The sequence below is a fragment of the Oncorhynchus keta genome, chromosome 31 (genome assembly GCF_023373465.1).
Source record: "Oncorhynchus keta strain PuntledgeMale-10-30-2019 chromosome 31, Oket_V2, whole genome shotgun sequence".
Lineage (NCBI taxonomy): Eukaryota > Metazoa > Chordata > Actinopteri > Salmoniformes > Salmonidae > Oncorhynchus > Oncorhynchus keta.
This window is the reverse complement of record NC_068451.1, coordinates 23,729,524-23,749,415: the sequence shown is the minus strand read 5'-3', so window position 1 is coordinate 23,749,415 and position 19,892 is coordinate 23,729,524. Positions and strand designations below refer to the sequence as shown.

At 42.4% G+C, this 19,892-nt stretch overlaps 1 protein-coding gene across 12 annotated transcripts in view; it reads left to right on the top strand.

Moving 5' to 3' along the window:
* Positions 1-6,838, top strand: part of LOC118371282 (gastrula zinc finger protein XlCGF57.1-like) — a 31,907-nt gene extending 25,069 nt beyond the window's left edge. For 7 of the 12 annotated variants that reach the window (XM_052490016.1, XM_052490014.1, XM_052490015.1 and 4 more), the window contains one exon: positions 2,001-6,838. In XM_052490016.1, the coding sequence (XP_052345976.1) occupies positions 2,001-3,424 (1,424 nt within the window). In that variant the 3' untranslated portion in view covers positions 3,425-6,838. The other 5 variants (XM_052490019.1, XM_035756666.2, XM_035756669.2 and 2 more) reach the window with 5 other exon arrangements.
* The last annotated feature ends 13,054 nt before the right edge of the window (positions 6,839-19,892 follow it).

Sequence of the window (19,892 nt, the reverse complement as noted above, 5' to 3'; positions counted from 1 at the left end):
CCAACAGATATTATCAATAAATCCATTCCAATAAGGCATGACATAAGGTATACAACATCCTGCTGAAACAAGGATCATATCGCTCTGTTGTTGAATGGACCAAAAGAGAAACAAATCTTTCCTACTGATGAGTCAACAGGGTCAATAGAAGGTAGGCTCTGAGGGTCAGGTCTTGACATGTTCCTGAATAACATAGCAACACCTGAGGGAATGGCATCTAAAACAATTGCAAAATCTTTAGGTGTTACAGGGACCTTGTAAAGTGATAAGATGAATGTTCCCTGTTCCATCAATCATTTCGTCACAGGCGCTAAATCTTTGCACATGATCCAGGGATCTTTGCCTGATTGGTCAGGGTTCATGACTAACAATCCAGGAAATGCTTCAGCTTTCCGGTTAAAGATGGTGGATAAAGGAAGAGGTCCCGCTCAGGCCGTTGATCATTGAAATAAAATGGTATGTTCCGGTCTGCTTAACGTGGTGGCTCTCAAATGCATTAGCAGTTTGGTCTGGTCAGCTTAGTTCATTGACTGTATATGAACCAGAACAATTAGGGAGTGGGATGTCTCGCTTTCTCTTCCGTCTCTATTTCCGGTGACAACAATCAGAAAGAAGGTAGCTAGCTAAGCTATTTTCAAAACTTTGCTAGCTTGCTTTTTTATTTATTTATCCGTGAGTATTTATACGATAAACAACTTTTTCCTCTCGTGGTTGTCTTCATAATCAAGAGTTACATTTGGTGGGTGACAATCATACAAAGTAGCAAGGGTGCGTTAGCTAACATACACGTTTCGCTGTCTTGCTACAACTATGCAAGCCTAAATAGGTTACCAACGTCGACGTAAAAATCTAGCTAGGTAGGTTGTAAACCAAAAGTTACTCCGCAGGTAATTATGATAATGCTGTGTTATGAAGGGCTATGAAGTAGTAGGCTATTGAGTGTTACTAAGCTAGACTTCAGCATAGCTAATGCAGAATTGGGGTTTCTTACTTTTTACATTGTTGGATGGGTTATTATGATCCCCGATAGCTCTCTACCAGGGATCATAATAGGGTGATGTTCAATCAAACCTTGTCTTTTCTCCACAGAATGTAATGTGAAGGTGTTGACCTAACCAGAAACACTCTTGTCAACAAGATGAAGAACAAATCTGTGAAAAAGCAACACAAAATCATGAGGTCTAAACACCGAGACCCCATCAAAACAGAGTATGAAACACAGTTAGATGATGTTAACTGCAAAAGAGAAGAACCAGACATTAGCCAAGCTCCCTCTCCCAACACTAAAGGGGTAACTTCCAACTCCATCCAAATTAAAGAGGAACCAGCAGACTTTGAAGTACAGAGTCATTGCTTTGATTCTAGAGCACTCCACAAGGATTCTGGAACCGTCATAACCAAGACTGAAACAGATTCCGTTTACATTAGCCAAGGAACAGTAGAGGTAAAAGCGGAGTATGATTCTGATTCTGAAATACATAAGGTAGTGGTTAAGAGAGAAACTCAAGTGTGTTTCATGAAGGAGGAGAATGTGGGTGAAGAAGACACAGATGAGGACACCGAAGACGGGAGGGATACTGACAGCAACAGAGGTACGCATACACACCCACCCTTAAAATCAGTGTCATCTTAACATTTGGGGAATATTTGATATTGACTGACTAGGCTAAATGGTTATTTGATATTGACTGACTAGGCTAAATGGTTATGTTGACTTTGAATTTAAGATTCATCGTGAAAATATAGGACTACTCTCGTTTACTTTTGAAATGTTTCTTATTTTAGTTTATGTCCCTCTTCTGTAAATCAAATAACATTTGATTCATCACATACACAGTTTACAGCAGGTAAAAGGTGCCATGAAATGCTTACGTGCTAGCTCCCTCAACTATGCAGTACGTCAGTCAATAGCAATAATAACAGAAAAAGTCAAGAATAACAACTCATCTATTATTCTCCCTTTGTCTTTTTCTACCCCTACTTCCACCACTCTCCCTCAGTCTCTTCTCCTCAGTTCTTTCCTTGCACATACTGCACCATCTCCTTCACCAACCATTCCTTCCTGGAGAAGCACATCAAGTGGAACCACCAGAAGGAGTATCTGGCCATGTTGAGAAGCAGTTTTTCAAAGAGCAGTGGAACAGAGACGGTCCCAACACACAGCTGCCTCCACTGTAGCCTCATGTTCCAAACCCCACGGCTGCTTAGCATCCACACCCTCCAGATCCACCCTTCAGCCACTCCCCGGAAACCTGCCCGTCCACACAGAGTTTCGGCAAAACTCTACACCTGCCCACAGTGTGCCCGCAGATTCAGATACCTGGGCAGTCTGCAAAACCACTGTGAGCTTTCACACAAAATGGCTGTGATCAGCACCAATGGACACCTCAGTTGTGCCGACTGTGGGAAGAGCTTCAAGAATTGTTGGGGACTGGGACCTCACCAGTGTCACGAACCAGAGGGCACTGAACCTCAGGACATTAAGCCTGTGGTCTGTCTTGAAGTCGGCTTCCATTGCTCAGAGTGTGGCAAGATCCTCTGTAGTCCACAGAGCCTGAACATTCACATGCGAATTCACACCGGAGAGAAGCCTTATGCCTGCAAGGAGTGTGGCAAAAGGTTTGCGGAGAGCGGCAGTTTACGCAAACACCTGCTGATACACTCTGGAGTCAAGGCATTCAAATGCCAGGAATGCGGGAAGGATTTTGCCCGTATGAAGGGTCTCAGGAGTCACATGACCACTCATTCTGGCAAAAAGCAGTACTCCTGCTCCCACTGTGACCGGCAGTTTGGATACAAGTCTAGTCTGACCATTCACCTACGCTCTCACACGGGGGAGAAACCCTTTCACTGCACAGAGTGTGGTAAAGACTTCTCTATCAAGAGAAACCTGAGGCTTCACCTAAAGATCCACAACAATGAGAAAGGCCACCAGTGTGGGGAGTGTGGCCTGAAGGTGATAGACATTGGGGCGTTGAAGACACACATGCGCTCACATACCGGCGAGAGGCCTTACCACTGCACAGTGTGCAGCAAGCAGTTCATTCGACTGGAACATCTGAAGAACCACCAGCGCACTCACACAGGGGAGAGACCATATGTCTGTTCGGAGTGCAGCAAGAGCTTTGCTCAGTCTGGAGATCTCACAAAACACATACGCACCCACACTGGAGAGAAGCCCTATGAATGTTCTGTCTGCCACGGCTGCTATACCTCTTCAGGGGATCTGGGCAAACACATGAGGATCCACAATGGTTCACGGCCCTTTCCCTGCCCGGAGTGTGACAAGAGTTTCCGCTTGGTCGGCCACCTTAAAACTCACATGAGGACCCACACTGGGGAGAGACCATACTCCTGCCCCCGCTGCCTCCGGACCTTCGCTCGCACCCACCACCTCTCTGTTCACCTGGCTCAGTGTCGCTGATTGATGATAATGATTTGCCTGGTTGTGTTGCGCCTTTGTCAAATTCATTGCTTTATGGGGGTAACTCACCCTTTCCACTACTCCCAATGTGTAGCCCTTACCTGGGGGGGCAGCCATATTTCACCAGAACACTGAGGTGGGGCATTTGGCTGACTATTACAGCGGACAAACAAGATGATGTAGGAAGCGTCAATTCGAAGGTCTAAGAGCTCCAGACATTGACACTCTACTAGATACAGCTAGATGTTGGGTAGAGTTTTTAGTTGGCATGCAGTTTCAGATTTGTTTTCTGGACATTAAAGGGATAGTTCAAAGTACAAATTAATCTTATTTCCCACTTACTGTGGCTGTAAGTGTAGATGATTAATCAAAACATCAGAATTTGATTATAGAGCAATAAAGTGACTTAAATGTAAGGTAGACAGACGTCTGTCATGTCAATTACTATTGTGGGTGAATTATATCTGTTTTGTGCTATATCTCAAATCATGACACTATTTTACTGAGTGTATGATGACAATAATTTTCTGATGAAGGTGAGCAGAGTGGGTCTGCAGTACAGTCGTGGCCAACAATTTTGAGAATGACACAAATATTAATTTTCAAAGTCTGCTGCCTCAGTTTGTATGATGGCAATTTGCATATACTCCAGAATGTTATGAAGAGTGATCAGATGAATTGCAATTAATTGCAAAGTCCCTCCTTTGCCATGCAAATGGACTGAATCCCCAAAAAACATTTCCACTGCATTTGAGTCCTGCCACAAAAGGACCAGCTGACATCATGTCAGTGACTCTCTCATTAACACAGGTGTGAGTATTGACGAGGACAAGGCTGGAGATCACTCTGTCATGCTGAGAGTGTTTGAATAACAGACTGGAAGCTTCAAAAGGAGGGTGGTGCTTGGAATCATTGTTCTTCCTCTGTCAACCATAGTTACCTGCAAGGAAACACGTTCCGCCATCATTGCTTTGCACAAAAAGAGCTTCACAGGCAAAGATATTGCTGCAGTAAGATTTCATCAAAATCAACCATTTATCAGATCATCAAGAACTTCAAGAAGAGCAGTTCAATTGTTGTGAAGAAGGCTTCAGGGTGCCCAAGAAAGTCCAGCAAGCGCCAGGACAGTCTCCTAAAGTTGATTCAGCTGCGGGATCGGGGCACCACCAGTACAAAGCTCGCTCAGGAATGGCAGCAGGCAGGTGTGAGTGCATCTGCACGCACAGTGAGGCAAAAACTTTTGGAGGATGTTCTGGTGACATGAAGGGCAGCAAAGAAGCCACTTCTCTCCAGGAAAAACATCAGGGACAGACTGATATTCTGCAAAAGGTACTGGGATTGGACTGCTTTTCTGAGTCCCTTTTCCGATTGTTTGGGGCATCTGGAAAAAAGCTTGTCCGGAGAAGACAAGGTGAGCGCTGCCGTCAGTCCTGTGTCATGCCAACAGTAAAGCATCCTGAGACAATTCATGTGTGGGGTTGCTTCTCAGCCAAGGGAGTGGGCTCACTCACAATTTTGCCTAAGAACACAGCCATGAATAAAGAATGGTACCAACACATCCTCCGAGAGCAACTTCTCCCAACCATCCAGGAACCGTTTGGTGATGAACAATGCCTTTACCAGCATGATGGAGCACTTTGCCATAAGGCAAAAGTGATAACTAAGTGGCTCGGGGAACAAAACATATTTTGGGTCCATGGCCAGGAAACTCCCCAGACCTTAATCCCATTGAGAACTTGTGGTCAATCCTCAAGAGGCAGGTGGACAAACAAAAACCCACAAATTCTAACAAACTCCAAGCATTGATTATGCAAGAATGGGCTGCCATCAGTCAGGATGTGGCCCAGAAGTTAATTGACAACATGTCAGGGTGGATTGCAGAGGACTTGAAAAAGAAGGGTCAACACTGCAAATTTTGACTCTTTGCAACAACTTCATGTAATTTTCAAGAAAAGCCTTTGACACTTATAAAAATGCTTGTAATTATACTTCATTATTACATAGCAACATCTGACAAAAATATCTAAAGACACTGAAGCAGCAAACTTTGTGGAAATTAATATTTGTCATTCTCAAAACATTTGGCCAGGACTGTACATACAAGAAACAAATACTCTTTATACCGCCTATGTACTGAATCTATAACTTACTTTAACTGATAGTGTTGTCTTGGTGTGTGTGATAAATAGTTGTGTTGTAACTGATTAATTACACTACCTTTCAAAAGTTTGTGGTCACTTAGAAATATCCTTGTTTTTGGAAAAAAAACACTTTGTTGTCCATTAAAATAACATAAAATAGATCAGAAATACAGTGTAGACATTGTCAATGTTGTAAATGACTATTGTAGCTGGAAATGGCTGATTTTTAATGGAATATCTACATAAGCGTACAGAGGCCCATTATCAGCATCCATCACTCCTGTGTTCTAATGGCATGTTGTGTTAGCAAATCCAAGTTTATAATTTTAAAAGGCTAATTTGATCATTAGAAAACCCTTTTGCAATTATGTTAGCACAGCTGAAAACTGTTGTTATGATTAAAAAAGGAATAAAACTGGCCTTCTTTAGACTAGTTGAGTATCTGGAGCATCAGCATTTGTGGGTTTTATTACAGGCTCAAAATGGCCAGAAACAAAGAACGTTCTTCTGAAACTCGTCAGTCTTCTTGTTCTGAGAAATGAAGGCTATTCCATGCGAGAAATTGCCAAGAAACTGAAGATCTCGTACAACGCTGTGTGCTACTCCCTTCACAGAACAGCGCAAACTGGCTCTAACCAGAATGGAAAGAGAAGTGGGAGGCCCTGGTGCCAACTGAGCAAGAGGACAAGTACATTAGAATGTTTAGTTTGAGCAACAGATGCCTTAAAGTCCTCAACTGGCAGCTTCATTAAATAGTACTTTCAAAACACCAGTCTCAACTTCAACAGTGAAGAGGTGACGCCGGGATGCTGGCCTTCTAGGCAGAGTTGCAAAGAAAAAGCCATATTTCAGACTGGTCAATAAAATATTGAGATGGGCAAAAGAACACAGACACTGTGTCTGTGGAACTCTGCCTAGAAGGCCAGCATCCCGTAGTCGCTGCTTCACTGTTGACGTTGAGACTGGTGTTTTGCGGGTACTTTTTAATGAAGCTGCCAGTTCAGGACTTGTGAGGTGTCTGTTTCTCAAAGTAGACACACTAATGGACAAACAAATTGCTTTTCTTTCAAAAACATGGACCTTTCTAAGTGACCCCAAACTTTTGAACGATAGTGTACATTGTATTTATTCTAAATGATTAGGCAACTGTTATTATAAGAATGTGTCAATGACTTGATATCTACTAAGTCATTACATTGACTAATACATATGAACAACGTTAAGGCTGTTTAACCAAACCGTGCACAATGCAATAAATTATTTCAAAAAATGGTATATTGATCAATTGTTTTATTAGGTAGATAAGTTTTGTTTTGAAACTTACAATTGCTGTACAATGTAAGCCTAATAGATGCTAGGAATTAATATAGCAATTACAGTTCCTTCAGAAAGTATTCATACCCCTTGACTTATTCCACATTTTTGTGTTAAGGCCTGAATTCAACATGGATTTTTTTTTAAATCTCACCCATCTACACACAATACCCCATAGTGAGGAAGTGAAATTTTAAAAAACTTTTTGCAAATGTATTGAAAATGAAATACAGGAATATCTCATTTACATAAGTTTTCACACCCCTGAGTCAATACTTTGTAGAAGCACCTTTTGGCAGCGATTACAATTGTGTCTTTCTGGGTTAGTCTCTAAGAGCTTTCCACACCTATGATTGTGCAACATTTGCCTCAACTCTGTCAAATTGGTTGTTGATCACTGCTAGACAGCCAAAGATTTAAGTGAAAACTTCATCTCGGCCACTCAGGAACATTCACTGTCCTCTTGGTAAGCAACTCCGGTGTAGATTTGGCTTTGTGTTTTAGGTTATTGTCCTGCTGAAAGGTGAGTTCTAGAGGTTGACTAATTGATTTTTCAACGACGATACCGATTATTGGAGGACCCAAAAAAGCCGATACCGATTAATCTGCCGATATAAAAAAGTGTGTGTATGTATGTATATATATGTATATATATATATATATATATATATATACAGTTGAAGTCAGAAGTTTACATACAATACACCTTAGCCAAATACATTTCAGTTTTTCACAATTCCTGACATTTAATCCTGGTAAAAATTCCCTGCATTAGGTCTGTTAGGATCACCACTTTATTTTAATTAAGAAGGTGAAATATTAGTAGGGAGAATTATTTATTTCATTTTTATTTCTTCCATCACATTCCCAGTGGGTCAGACGTTTACATACGCTCAATTAGTATTTGGTATCATTGCCTTTAAATTGTTTAACTTGGGTGAAACGTTATGGGTAGCCTTCCACAAGCTTCCCAAAATACGTTTGGTGAATTTTGGCCCATTCCTCCTGACAGAGCTGGTGTAACTGAGTGAGGTTTGTTGGCCTCCTTGCTCGCAAACGCTTTTTCAGTTCTGCCCACACAATTTCTATAGGATTGAGGTCAGGTATTTGTGATGGCCACTCCAATACCTTAACTTTGTTGTCCTTAAGCCATTTTGCCACAACTTTGGAAGTATGCTTTGGGTCGTTGTCCATTTGGAAGACCCATTTGCAACCAAGCTTTAACTTCCTGACTGATACCTTGAGATGTTGCTTCAATTATATCCACATAATTCTCCTCCCTCATGATGTCATCTATTTTGCGAAGTGCACCAGGCCCTCCTGCAGAAAAGCACCCCCACAACATGATGCCACCAACGTGCTTCACGGTTGGGATGGTATTCTTCGGCTTGCAAGCCTCCCCCTTTTTCCTCCAAACATAACAATGGTCATTATGGCCAAACAGTTCTATTTTTGTCTCATCAGACCAGAGGACATTTCTCCAAGAAGTACAATATTTGTCCCCATGTGCAGTTGCAAACCGTAGTCTGGCTTTTTTTATGGCGGTTTTGGAGCAGTGGCTTCTTCCTTGCTGAGCGGCCTTTCAGGTTATGTCGATATGGGACCTGTTTTACTGTGGATATAGATATTTTTGTACCTGTTTCCTCCAGCATCTTCACAAGGTCCTTTGCTGTTGTTCTGTGATTGATTTGCACTTTTTGCACCAAAGGACTTTCATCTCTAGGAGACAGAACGCGTCTCCTTCCTGAGCGGTATGACGGCTGCGTGGTCCCATGGTGTTTATACTTGGGTACTATTGTTTGTACAGATGAACGTGGTACATTCAACCGTTTGGAAATTGCTCCTAAGGATGAACCAGACTTGTGGAAGTCTACAATTACTTTTTCCTGAGGTCTTGGCTGATTTATTTTCATTTTCCCATGATGTCAAGCAAAGAGGCACTGAGTTTGAACGTAGACCTTGAAATACATCTACAGGTACACCTCCAATTGACTCAAAGGATGTCAATTAGCCTATCAGAAGCTTCTAAAGCCATGACATCATTTTCTGGAATTTTCCAAGCTGTTTAAAGGCACAGTCAACTTAGTGTATGTAAACTTCTGACCCACTGGAATTGTGATGCAGTGAATTATAAGTGAAATAATCTGTCTGTCAACAATTGTTGGAAAAATGACCTGTGTCATGCACAAAGTATATGTCCTAACTGACTTGTCAACACTATAGTTTGTTAGCAAGGAATTTGTGGAGTGGATGAAACACTTAGGTTGGAGTCATTAAAACTAGTTTATGTAAACTTCTGACTTCAACTGTATATATATATACATACAGTGCCTTGCAAAAGTATTCGGCCCCCTTGAACTTTGCAACGTTTTGCCACATTTCAGGCTTCAAACATAAAGATATAAAACTGTATTTTTTTGTGAAGAATCAACAACAAGTGGGACACAATAATGAAGTGGAACAACATTTATTGGATATTTCAAACTTTTTTAACAAATCAAAAACTGAAAAATTGGGCGTGCAAAATTATTCAGCCCCCTTAAGTTAATACTTTGTAGCGCCACCTTTTGCTGCGATTACAGCTGTAAGTCGCTTGGGGTATGTCTCCATCAGTTTTGCACATCGAGAGACTGACATTTCTTCCCATTCCTTCTTGCAAAACAGCTCGAGCTCAGTGAGGTTGGATGGAGAGCATTTGTGAACAGCAGTTTTCAGTTCTTTCCACAGATTCTCGATTGGATTCAGGTCTGGACTTTGACTTGGCAATTCTAACACCTGGATATGTTTATTTTTGAACCATTCCATTGTAGATTTTGCTTTATGTTTTGGATCATTGTCTTGTTGGAAGACAAATCTCTGTCCCAGTCTCAGGTCTTTTGCAGACTCCATCAGGTTTTCTTCCAGAATGGTCCTGTATTTGGCTCCATCCATCTTCCCATCAATTTTAACCATCTTCCCTGTCCCTGCTGAAGAAAAGCAGGCCCAAACCATGATGCTGCCACCACCATGTTTGACAGTGGGGATGGTGTGTTCAGGGTGTTGCTTTTACGCCAAACATAACGTTTTGCATTGTTGCCAAAAAGTTCAATTTTGGTTTCATCTGACCAGAGCACCTTCTTCCACATGTTTGGTGTGTCTCCCAGGTGGCTTGTGGCAAACTTTAAATGACACTTTTTATGGATATCTTTAAGAAATGGCTTTCTTCTTGCCACTCTTCCATAAAGGCCAGATTTGTGCAATATACGACTGATTGTTGTCCTATGGACAGAGTCTCCCACCTCAGCTGTAGATCTCTGCAGTTCATCCAGAGTGATCATGGGCCTCTTGGCTGCATCTCTGATCAGTCTTCTCCTTGTATGAGCTGAAAGTTTAGAAGGACGGCCAGTTCTTGGTAGATTTGCAGTGGTCTGATACTCCTTCCATTTCAATATTATCGCTTGCACAGTGCTCCTTGGGATGTTTAAAGCTTGGGAAATCTTTTTGTATCCAAATCCGGCTTTAAACTTCTTCACAACAGTATCTCGGACCTGCCTGGTGTGTTCCTTGTTCTTCATGATGCTCTCTGCGCTTTTAACAGACCTCTGAGACTATCACAGTGCAGGTGCATTTATACGGAGACTTGATTACACACAGGTGGATTGTATTTATCATCATTAGTCATTTAGGTAAACATTGGATCATTCAGAGATCCTCACTGAACTTCTGGAGAGAGTTTGCTGCACTGAAAGTAAAGGGGCTGAATCATTTTGCACGCCCAATTTTCAGTTTTTGATTTGTTAAAAAAGTTTGAAATATCCAATAAATGTCGTTCCACTTCATGATTGTGTCCCACTTGTTGTTGATTCTTCACAAAAATATACCGTTTTATATCTTTATGTTTGAAGCCTGAAATGTGGCAAAAGATCGCAAAGTTCAAGGGGGCCGAATACTTTCGCAAGGCACTATATATATATATATATATATATATATATATATATATATATATATATATATATGTAATAATGACAATTACAACAATACTGAATGAACAAAGAACACTTATTTTAACTTAATATAATACATAAATCAAATCTGTTTAGTCTCAAATAAATAATGAAACATGCTCAATTTGATTTGAATAATGCAAACACAGTGTTGGAGAAGTAAGTAAAAGTGCATTATGTGCCATGTAAAAAAGCTTATGTTTAAGTTCCTTGTTCAGAACATATGAAAGCCGGTGGTTCAATATTCCCAGTTAAGAAGTTTTAGGTTGTAGTTATTATGACGTGTCTGCTCTACCTTCTGTATTTCATTCACCTTTGACTATGAACAGCGCTGTGATTCATGCATTGCTAAGAGCTGCTGGCAAACGCAGTAAAGTTTGAATGAATGCTTACCAGCCTGCTGCTGCCTACCACTGCTCAATCAAATATCAAATCATAGACTAAATTATAATATAATAAACACAGAAATACGAGCCTTTGGTCATTAATATGGATACATCTGGAAACTATCATTTTGAAAACAAAACATTTATTCTTTCAGTGAAATACGGAACCGTTATGTATTTTATTGAATGGGTGGCATCCATAAGTCTAAATATAGCTGTTACAATGCACAACCTTCAATGTAATGTCATAATTATGTAAAATTCTGGCAAATTAGTTCGCAATGAGCCAGGCGGCCCAAACTGTTGCATATACCCTGACTCTGCATGCAATGAACGCAAGAGAAGTGACACAATTTCCCTAGTTAATATTGCCCATTAACATTAATTTATTTGAACTAAATACGCAGGTTAAAAAATATATATACTTCTGTGTATTGATTTTAATTAAAGGCATTGATGGTTATGGTTAGATTCATTCATGCAACGATTGTATTTGTTTCGCGAATGCGCTTTTGTTATCCACCGTTTGGCGAAGTAGGCTGTGATTCGATGAAAAATTGACAGGCACTGCATTGATTATATAAAACGCAGGACAAGCTAGTTAACCTAGCAATATCATCAACCATGTGTAGATAACTAGTGATTATGTGAAGATTGATTGATTGTTTTTTATAAGATAAGTTTAATGCGAGCTAGCAACTTACCTTGGCTCCTTGCTGCACTCGTGTAACAGGTGGTCATCCTGCCACACAGTATCCTTGTGGATTGCAATGTAATCGGCGTCCAAAAATGCAGGATTACCGATTGTTATGAAAACTTGAAATCGGCCCTGCCGATTAATCGGTCGACCTCTAATGAATTCATCTCCCAGTGTCTAGGATTTAGCCTGTGCTTAGCTCCATTCCCTTCATTTTTTTTATCCTGAAAACTCCCCAGGCCTTAACGATTACAAGAATAACTATAACATGATGCGACCACCACTATGCTTGAAAATATGGAGCATGGTATTTAGTAATGTGTTGTATTGGATTTGCCCCAAACATAATGCTTTGTATTCAGGAAAAAAATGTAATTGCTTTGCCACCTTTTTTGCAGTATTACTTTAGTGCCTTGTTCCAAACAGGATGTATGTTTTGGAATATTTTTATTCTGTACAGTCTTACTTTTTTTCACTCTGTCAATAAGGTTACTACCGTGGAGTAACTACAATGTTGTTGATCCATCCTCAATTTTCTCCTATCACAGCCATTAAACTCTGTAACTGTTTTAAAGGCATCATTGACCTCATGGTGAAATCTCTGAGCAGTTTCTTTCCTCTCCGGCAACTGCCTTAGGAAGGACATCTGTATCTCTGTAGTGACTGGGTGTATTGATACACCATCCAAATTGTAATTAATAACTTCACCATGCTCAAAGGGATATTCAGCATCAGGATATTTATTTATTTTTTACCCATGCCCTTCTTTGCGAGGCATTGGGAAACATCCCTGGTCTTTGTGGTTGAATCTGTCTTTGAAATTCACTGCTCGACTGTGGGACCTTACAGATCACAATTATTGCACATAGAGTGAGTCCATGCAACTTATTATGTTACTTGTTAAGCACATTTTTACTCCTGATCTTATTTAGACTTACCATAACAAAATATTTGAATACTTATTGACTCAAGACGTTTCAGATTTTAATTTCTAAAAACATAATTCCGCTTTGACATTATGGGGCCAGTGCCAAACAATCTCAATTTCATCCATTTTAATTTGAGGCTGTAACACAACAAAATGTGGGGAAAAGTCGAGGGGTATGACTACTTTCTGAAGGCACTGTATATGTGTTTATTTCTATTTAAGCAAAATACAAGATGAATCAAATCACCTTATCACCAATGAGTCAACTCATTGCCGTCATTGTAAATAAGAATTTGTTCTTAACTGATTTGCATAGTTAAATAAAGGTTACACATAGCCAGTGACTGATATCAGAGATCTGTATATAATGACGAGATGCTCATGTCGCCGCCCGAAGTAGTTTCCCAAGGCTGGAGGGTAGGAGACATGCTTAAGCCCATAGAAACGCATTGGGCTTATTTTGGTGAGAGTGAACCCTCTCGCTTTGCCTCTTCCTCTCTGCTGATATACACTGAGTATACCAAACATTAGGAACACCTTCCTTATAATGAATTGCACCCCCCTTTTGTCCTCAGAACAGCCTCAATTCGTCGGGGCATGGACTCTACAAGAAGTTGAAAGCGTTCCACAAGGATGCTGGCCCATGTTGATTCCAATGCTTCCCACTGTTGTGTCAAGTTAGTTGTATGTCCTTTGGGTGGTGGACCATTATTTTTTATTTTTTATTTTTTATTTCACCTTTATTTAACCAGGTAGGCTAGTTGAGAACAAGTTCTCATTTGCAACTGCGACCTGGCCAAGATAAAGCATAGCAGTGTGAGCAGACAACATAGTTACACATGGAGTAAACAATTAACAAGTCAATAACACAATAGGAAGGGGATAAAAAGGGGGAGTCTATATACATTGTGTGCAAAAGGCATGAGGTAGGCGAATAATTACAATTTTGCAGATTAACACTGGAGTGATAAATGATCAGATGGTCATGTACAGGTAGAGATATTGGTGTGCAAAAGAGCAGAAAAGTAAATAAATAAAAACAGTATGGGGATGAGGTAGGTAAAAATGGGTGGGCTATTTGCCGATAGACTATGTACAGCTGCAGCGATCGGTTAGCTGCTCAGATAACAGATGTTTGAAGTTGGTGAGGGAGATAAAAGTCTCCAACTTCAGCGATTTTTGCAATTCGTTCCAGTCACAGGCAGCAGAGAACTGGAACGAAAGGCGGCCAAATGAGGTGTTGGCTTTAGGGATGATCAGTGAGATACACCTGCTGGAGCGCGTGCTTCGGATGGGTGTTGCCATCGTGACCAGTGAACTGAGATAAGGCGGAGCTTTACCTAGCATGGACTTGTAGATGACCTGGAGCCAGTGGGTCTGGCGACGAATATGTAGCGAGGGCCAGCCGACTAGAGCGTACAAGTAGTGGGTGGTATAAGGTGCTTTAGTGACAAAACGGATGGCACTGTGATAAACTGCATCCAGTTTGCTGAGTAGAGTGTTGGAAGCAATTTTGTAGATGACATCGCCGAAGTCGAGGATCGGTAGTCAGTTTTACAAGGGTAAGTTTGGCGGCGTGAGTGAAGGAGGCTTTGTTGTGGAATAGAAAACCAACTCTTGATTTGATTTTCGATTGGAGATGTTTGATATGAGTCTGGAAGGAGAGTTTACAGTCTAGCCAGACACCTAGGTACTTATAGATGTCCACATATTCAAGGTTGGAACCATCCAGGGTGGTGATCCTGGTCAGGCGTGCGGGTGCAGGCAGCGAACGGTTGAAAAGCATGCATTTGGTTTTACTAGCGTTTAAGAGCAGTTGGAGGCCACGGAAGGAGTGTTGTATGGCATTGAAGCTCGTTTAGAGGTGTTAGATAGCACAGTGTCCAAGGACGGGCTGGAAGTATATAGAATGGTGTCGTCTGCGTAGAGGTGGATCAGGGAATCAACCGCAGCAAGAGCAACATCATTGACATATACAGAAAAAAGAGTCGGCCCGAGGATTGAACCCTGTGGCACCCCCATAGAGACTTCCAGAGGACCGGACAGCATGCCCTCCGATTTGACACACTGAACTCTGTCTGCAATGTAATTGGTGAACCAGGCAAGGCAGTCATCCGAAAAACCGAGGCTACTGAGTCTGCCGATAAGAATATGGTGATTGACCGAGTCGAAAGCCTTGGCAAGGTCGATGAAGACGGCTGCACAGTACTGTCTTTTATCGATGGCGGTTATGATATCGTTTAGTACCTTGAGCATGGCTGAGGTGCACCCGTGACCGGCTCGGAAACCAGATTGCACAGCGTAGAAGGTACGGTGGGATTCGCGATGGTCAGTGACCTGTTTGTTGACTTGGCTTTCGAAGACCTTAGATAGGCAGGGCAGGATGGATATAGGTCTGTAACAGTTTGGGTCCAGGGTGTCTCCCCCTTTGAAGAGGGGGATGACTGCGGCAGCTTTCCAGTCCTTGGGGATCTCAGACGATATGAAAGAGAGGTTGAACAGGCTGGTAATAGGGGTTGCGACAATGGCGGCGGATAGTTTCAGAAATAGAGGGTCCAGATTGTCAAGCCCAGCTGATTTGTATGGGTCCAGGTTTTGCAGCTCTTTCAGAACATCTGCTATCTGGATTTGGGTAAAGGAGAACCTGGAGAGGCTTGGGCGAGTAGCTGCGGGGGAGCTGTTGGCCGAGGTTGGAGTAGCCAGGCGGAAGGCATGGCCAGCCGTTGAGAAATGCTTGTTGAAGTTTTCGATAATCATGGATTTATCGGTGGTGACCGTGTTACCTAGCCTCAGTGCAGTGGGCAGCTGGGAGGAGGTGCTCTTGTTCTCCATGGACTTCACAGTGTCCCAGAACTTTTTGGAGTTGGAGCTACAGGATGCAAACTTCTGCCTGAAGAAGCTGGCCTTGGCTTTCCTGACTGACTGCGTGTATTGGTTCCTGACTTCCCTGAACAGTTGCATATCGCGGGGACTGTTCGATGCTATTGCAGTCCGCCACAGGATGTTTTTGTGCTGGTCGAGGGCAGTCAGGTCTGGAGTGAACCAAGGGCTATATCTGTTCTTAGTTCTGCATTTTTTGAACAGAGCATGCTTATCTAAAATGGTGAGGAAGTTACTTTTAAAGAATGACCAGGCATCCTCAACTGACGGGATGAGGTCAATGTCCTTCCAGGATACCCGGGCCAGGTCGATTAGAAAGGCCTGCTCACAGAAGTGTTTTAGGGAGCGTTTGACAGTGATGAGGGTTGGTCGTTTGACTGCGGCTCCGTAGCGGATACAGGCAATGAGGCAGTGATCGCTGAGATCCTGGTTGAAGAGAGCGGAGGTGTATTTGGAGGGCTAGTTGGTCAGGATGACGTCTATGAGGGTGCCCTTGTTTACAGATTTAGAGTCGTACCTGGTGGGTTCCTTGATGATTTGTGTGACATTGAGGGCATCTAGCTTAGATTGTAGGACTGCCGGGGTGTTAAGCATATCCCAGTTTAGGTCACCTAACAGAACAAACTCTGAAGCTAGATGAGGGGCAATCAATTCACAAATGGTGTCCAGGGCACAGCTGGGTGCTGAGGGGGGTCGGTAGCAGGCGGCAACAATGAGAGACTTATTTCTGGAGAGAGTAATTTTCAAGATTAGTAGTTCGAACTGTTTGGGTATGGACCTGGAAAGTATGACATTACTTTGCAGGCTATCTCTGCATTAGACTGCAACTCCTCCCCCTTTGGCAGTTCTATCTTGACGGAAGATGTTATAGTTGGGTATGGAAATCTCTGAATTTTTGGTGGCCTTCCTGAGCCAGGATTCAGACACGGCAAGGACATCAGGGTTAGCAGAGTGTGCTAAAGCAGTGAGTAAAACAAACTTAGGGAGGAGGCTTCTGATGTTGACATGCATGAAACCAAGGCTTTTTCGATCACAGAAGTCAACAAATGAGGGTGCCTGGGGACATGCAGGGCCTGGGTTTACCTCCACATCACCCGCGGAACAGAGGAGGAGTAGTATGAGGGTGCGGCTAAAGGCTATCAAAACTGGTCACCTAGAGCGTTGGGGACAGAGAATGAAAGGAGCAGATTTCTGGGCATGGTAGAATATATTCAGGGCATAATGCGCAGACAGGGGTATGGTGGGGTGCGGGTACAGCGGAGGTAAGCCCAGGCACTGGGTGATGATGAGAGAGGTTGTATCTCTGGACATGCTGGTTGTAATGGGTGAGGTCACCACATGTGTGGGAGGTGGGACAAAGGAGGTATCAGGGGTATGAAGAGTGGAACTAGGGGCTCCATTGTAAACTAAAACAATGATAACTAACCTGAACAACAGTATACAAGGCATATTGACATTTGAGAGAGACATACAGTAATCACAGGTGTTGAATTGGGAGAGCTAGCTAAAACAGTAGCTAAAACAGTAGGTGAGACAACAACAGCTAATCAGCTAGCACAACAACAGCAGGTAAAATGGCATAGGCTAGGCAGGGAGGGTCGGATTAACTACACACAGAGCCTGAGTGCGGCTGGGGCCGACAGATAAAACATAAACAAGCAGAATGGAGTACCGTGATTAATGGACAGTCTAGCATGCATCAGCTATGTAGCCAAGTGAACAGTGTCCAGGGGGGCAGCGGTGGTTGGGGCAGGGAAGCTGGACTGTAGCTAGTTAGCTGGTTAGCTTCTGGAGGTTCTTGAGTGTGTTCTAAAAATTAAAAATAATGGCGATTCCGTATCACATTGGGTGAGGCAGGTTACCGGAAGGTATAAACAAATTAAAAATCGAAAAGAGAAAGTAAATATGGGTCCAGTGAGTGTTTGGGACGCGGCGATTCAGACTGTTAGCAGGCCTGTGCTAACAAGCTAACAGTTAGTAGGCCAGGGCTAAACAAGGTAGCAGTTAGCGGACCGGGGCTAAACAAGCTAGCAGTTAGCAGGCCGAATTAGCAAGCAAGGACGTCGCAATGGGGTGAGTCTGTTTATTCCTCTTCATGCGGTGACATCGATAGACCGGTCGAGGGTCCGGATATTGTAGCCCAGGAGTATGCTTCGGTGGTAGCACAGGAGCTCTGGCCGGGCTAGCTTCAAGCTAAGTGGGTGGAAACGCTAGCCAGGAGTAATCATCCGGGGTTGCGGTTAGCTAGATAGCTAGTTGTGAATAATCCAGCTGAAAATGTTCCGTTTGCGGTTGGAATCCGGTGGGAATCCGGGGATAAAAATAATAGGTCCGTTATGCTCTGGTTAGAGTCGCGTTGTTCGAACTGGCGAGAGCTTTCCGAGCTAAAGGTTAGCTGATGACCGGTTAGCTGAAGACCACTAGCAATGGTTTGCTGACTGATAGCTAGCTGGTAGTTAGCTGGTAGTTTGCTGGCTAGCTTCAGTTGAGGGGTTCCGGATCCAAAGTAGATATAAGTACTTTAGATGAAAATAGCTACATTGGGTGAGGCGGGTTGCAGGAGAGTATTTAGAAGTTGAGGTTTAACAAAATGTTTTAAAAGATATGCAAAGAAAAATATGTTAAAAAAATATTTAAAAAACAATATATACAAGGGACACGACACGACAAGACGTTCGACTGCTACGCCATCTTGATACATACAGTAAACTGTTGAGTGGGAAAATCCCAGCAGCGTTGCAGTTGATGACACAAACCGGGTGCGCCTGGCACCTACTACCATACCCCGTTCAAAGGCACTAAGTTATTTGCTGCTGTGCATTCTTAGAATCACTTGTATCGTTTAAACTTGTGTTAAATCCACTCCTCGGGTCATTGAGGACCACAAACACTTTTGGCCCTAATAGTATCCTATAGTAAGCCAGCCATTCATCAGCTGTGAACCTTACTCACACATTCATTTACAGCCTGAATATGCATCACTTGGACTAGGGTCCCAAACAAGCTTGTCTGGGCCATTTCAAAGGGAATTGCTCTATTATTTTTACGTCTGTGATTACGAGGACGTAGCTGTAACTACCACTCGGGCACAGATAACAAAGATGTATTTAGAGCTAAATAATATTGAGTGTACCTTTGTTTAAAGCTGGAATCAATATGTTTTAAACCGTGTCCATTTTTCATTTAGCCGTGTCATGTCTGTGCAGAGGAGGAGCCGGGAGATAAATGGGCTGGATCTTCTAATTCCCCTGTTGCAGTTATCATAATTGTTGAACAACCACGGTTTTTAAAGATCGGGCGTTAGGGGAGGCAGGCCACACAAAGAAAGTTAATAGATTTAGAAAATTGAGATGGATTGTGCAGCAGACACATTTAGAATGTTCCATTGGTTTGGCAGGAAGATGGACAAATATGATCTGGAGTTGTGGTGGGGGAATAAAACAGAGTACACACACAGGGCAGCAGCAGAGAATGCATCCTGCCTCACAGATAAAGGTGTTAGTGTGAAGATATGTTGAGTGAGTGTGTGTCTCTGTTATGGTTAGTACTGTAATGGCCGGATGTGTCATAGTTTGAAGTCCAGAACTGCATTAATGCAGATGAGTTCACCCCTAAATTGTCACTGAAGGGTCCTAATTGACAAGCAGTTCCTTTCTCGGGGCAGCAGGGGGAAACCGCTAGCTGTCGATGGATGCTTCAGCCAGGGAATACAGGAGGGAATCTCTCCTCCTCTGAGTTAGGGGCAGGCAGGAGGAAGAGCTTGAGTACTGTTAGATGGCACAAACTAGAGACGGCAGTAAACAGACTTAACACATTATTTCAGATAAGCACAGAATGTCCGAATCAGAAGGTCTCTATTCCATTTGATAATCTATTCTTGTATCTATAATGTTGATCAGTGTTACATGTATTCTTGTATCTATAATGTTGATCAGTGTTACATGCATTCTTGTATCTATAGTGTTGATCAGTGTTACATGTATTCTTGTATCTATAATGTTGATCAGTGTTACATGTATTCTTGTATCTATAATGTTGATCAGTGTTACATGTATTCTTGTATCTATAATGTTGATCAGTGTTACATGTATTCTTGTATCTATAATGTTGATCAGTGTTACATGTATTCTTGTATCTAT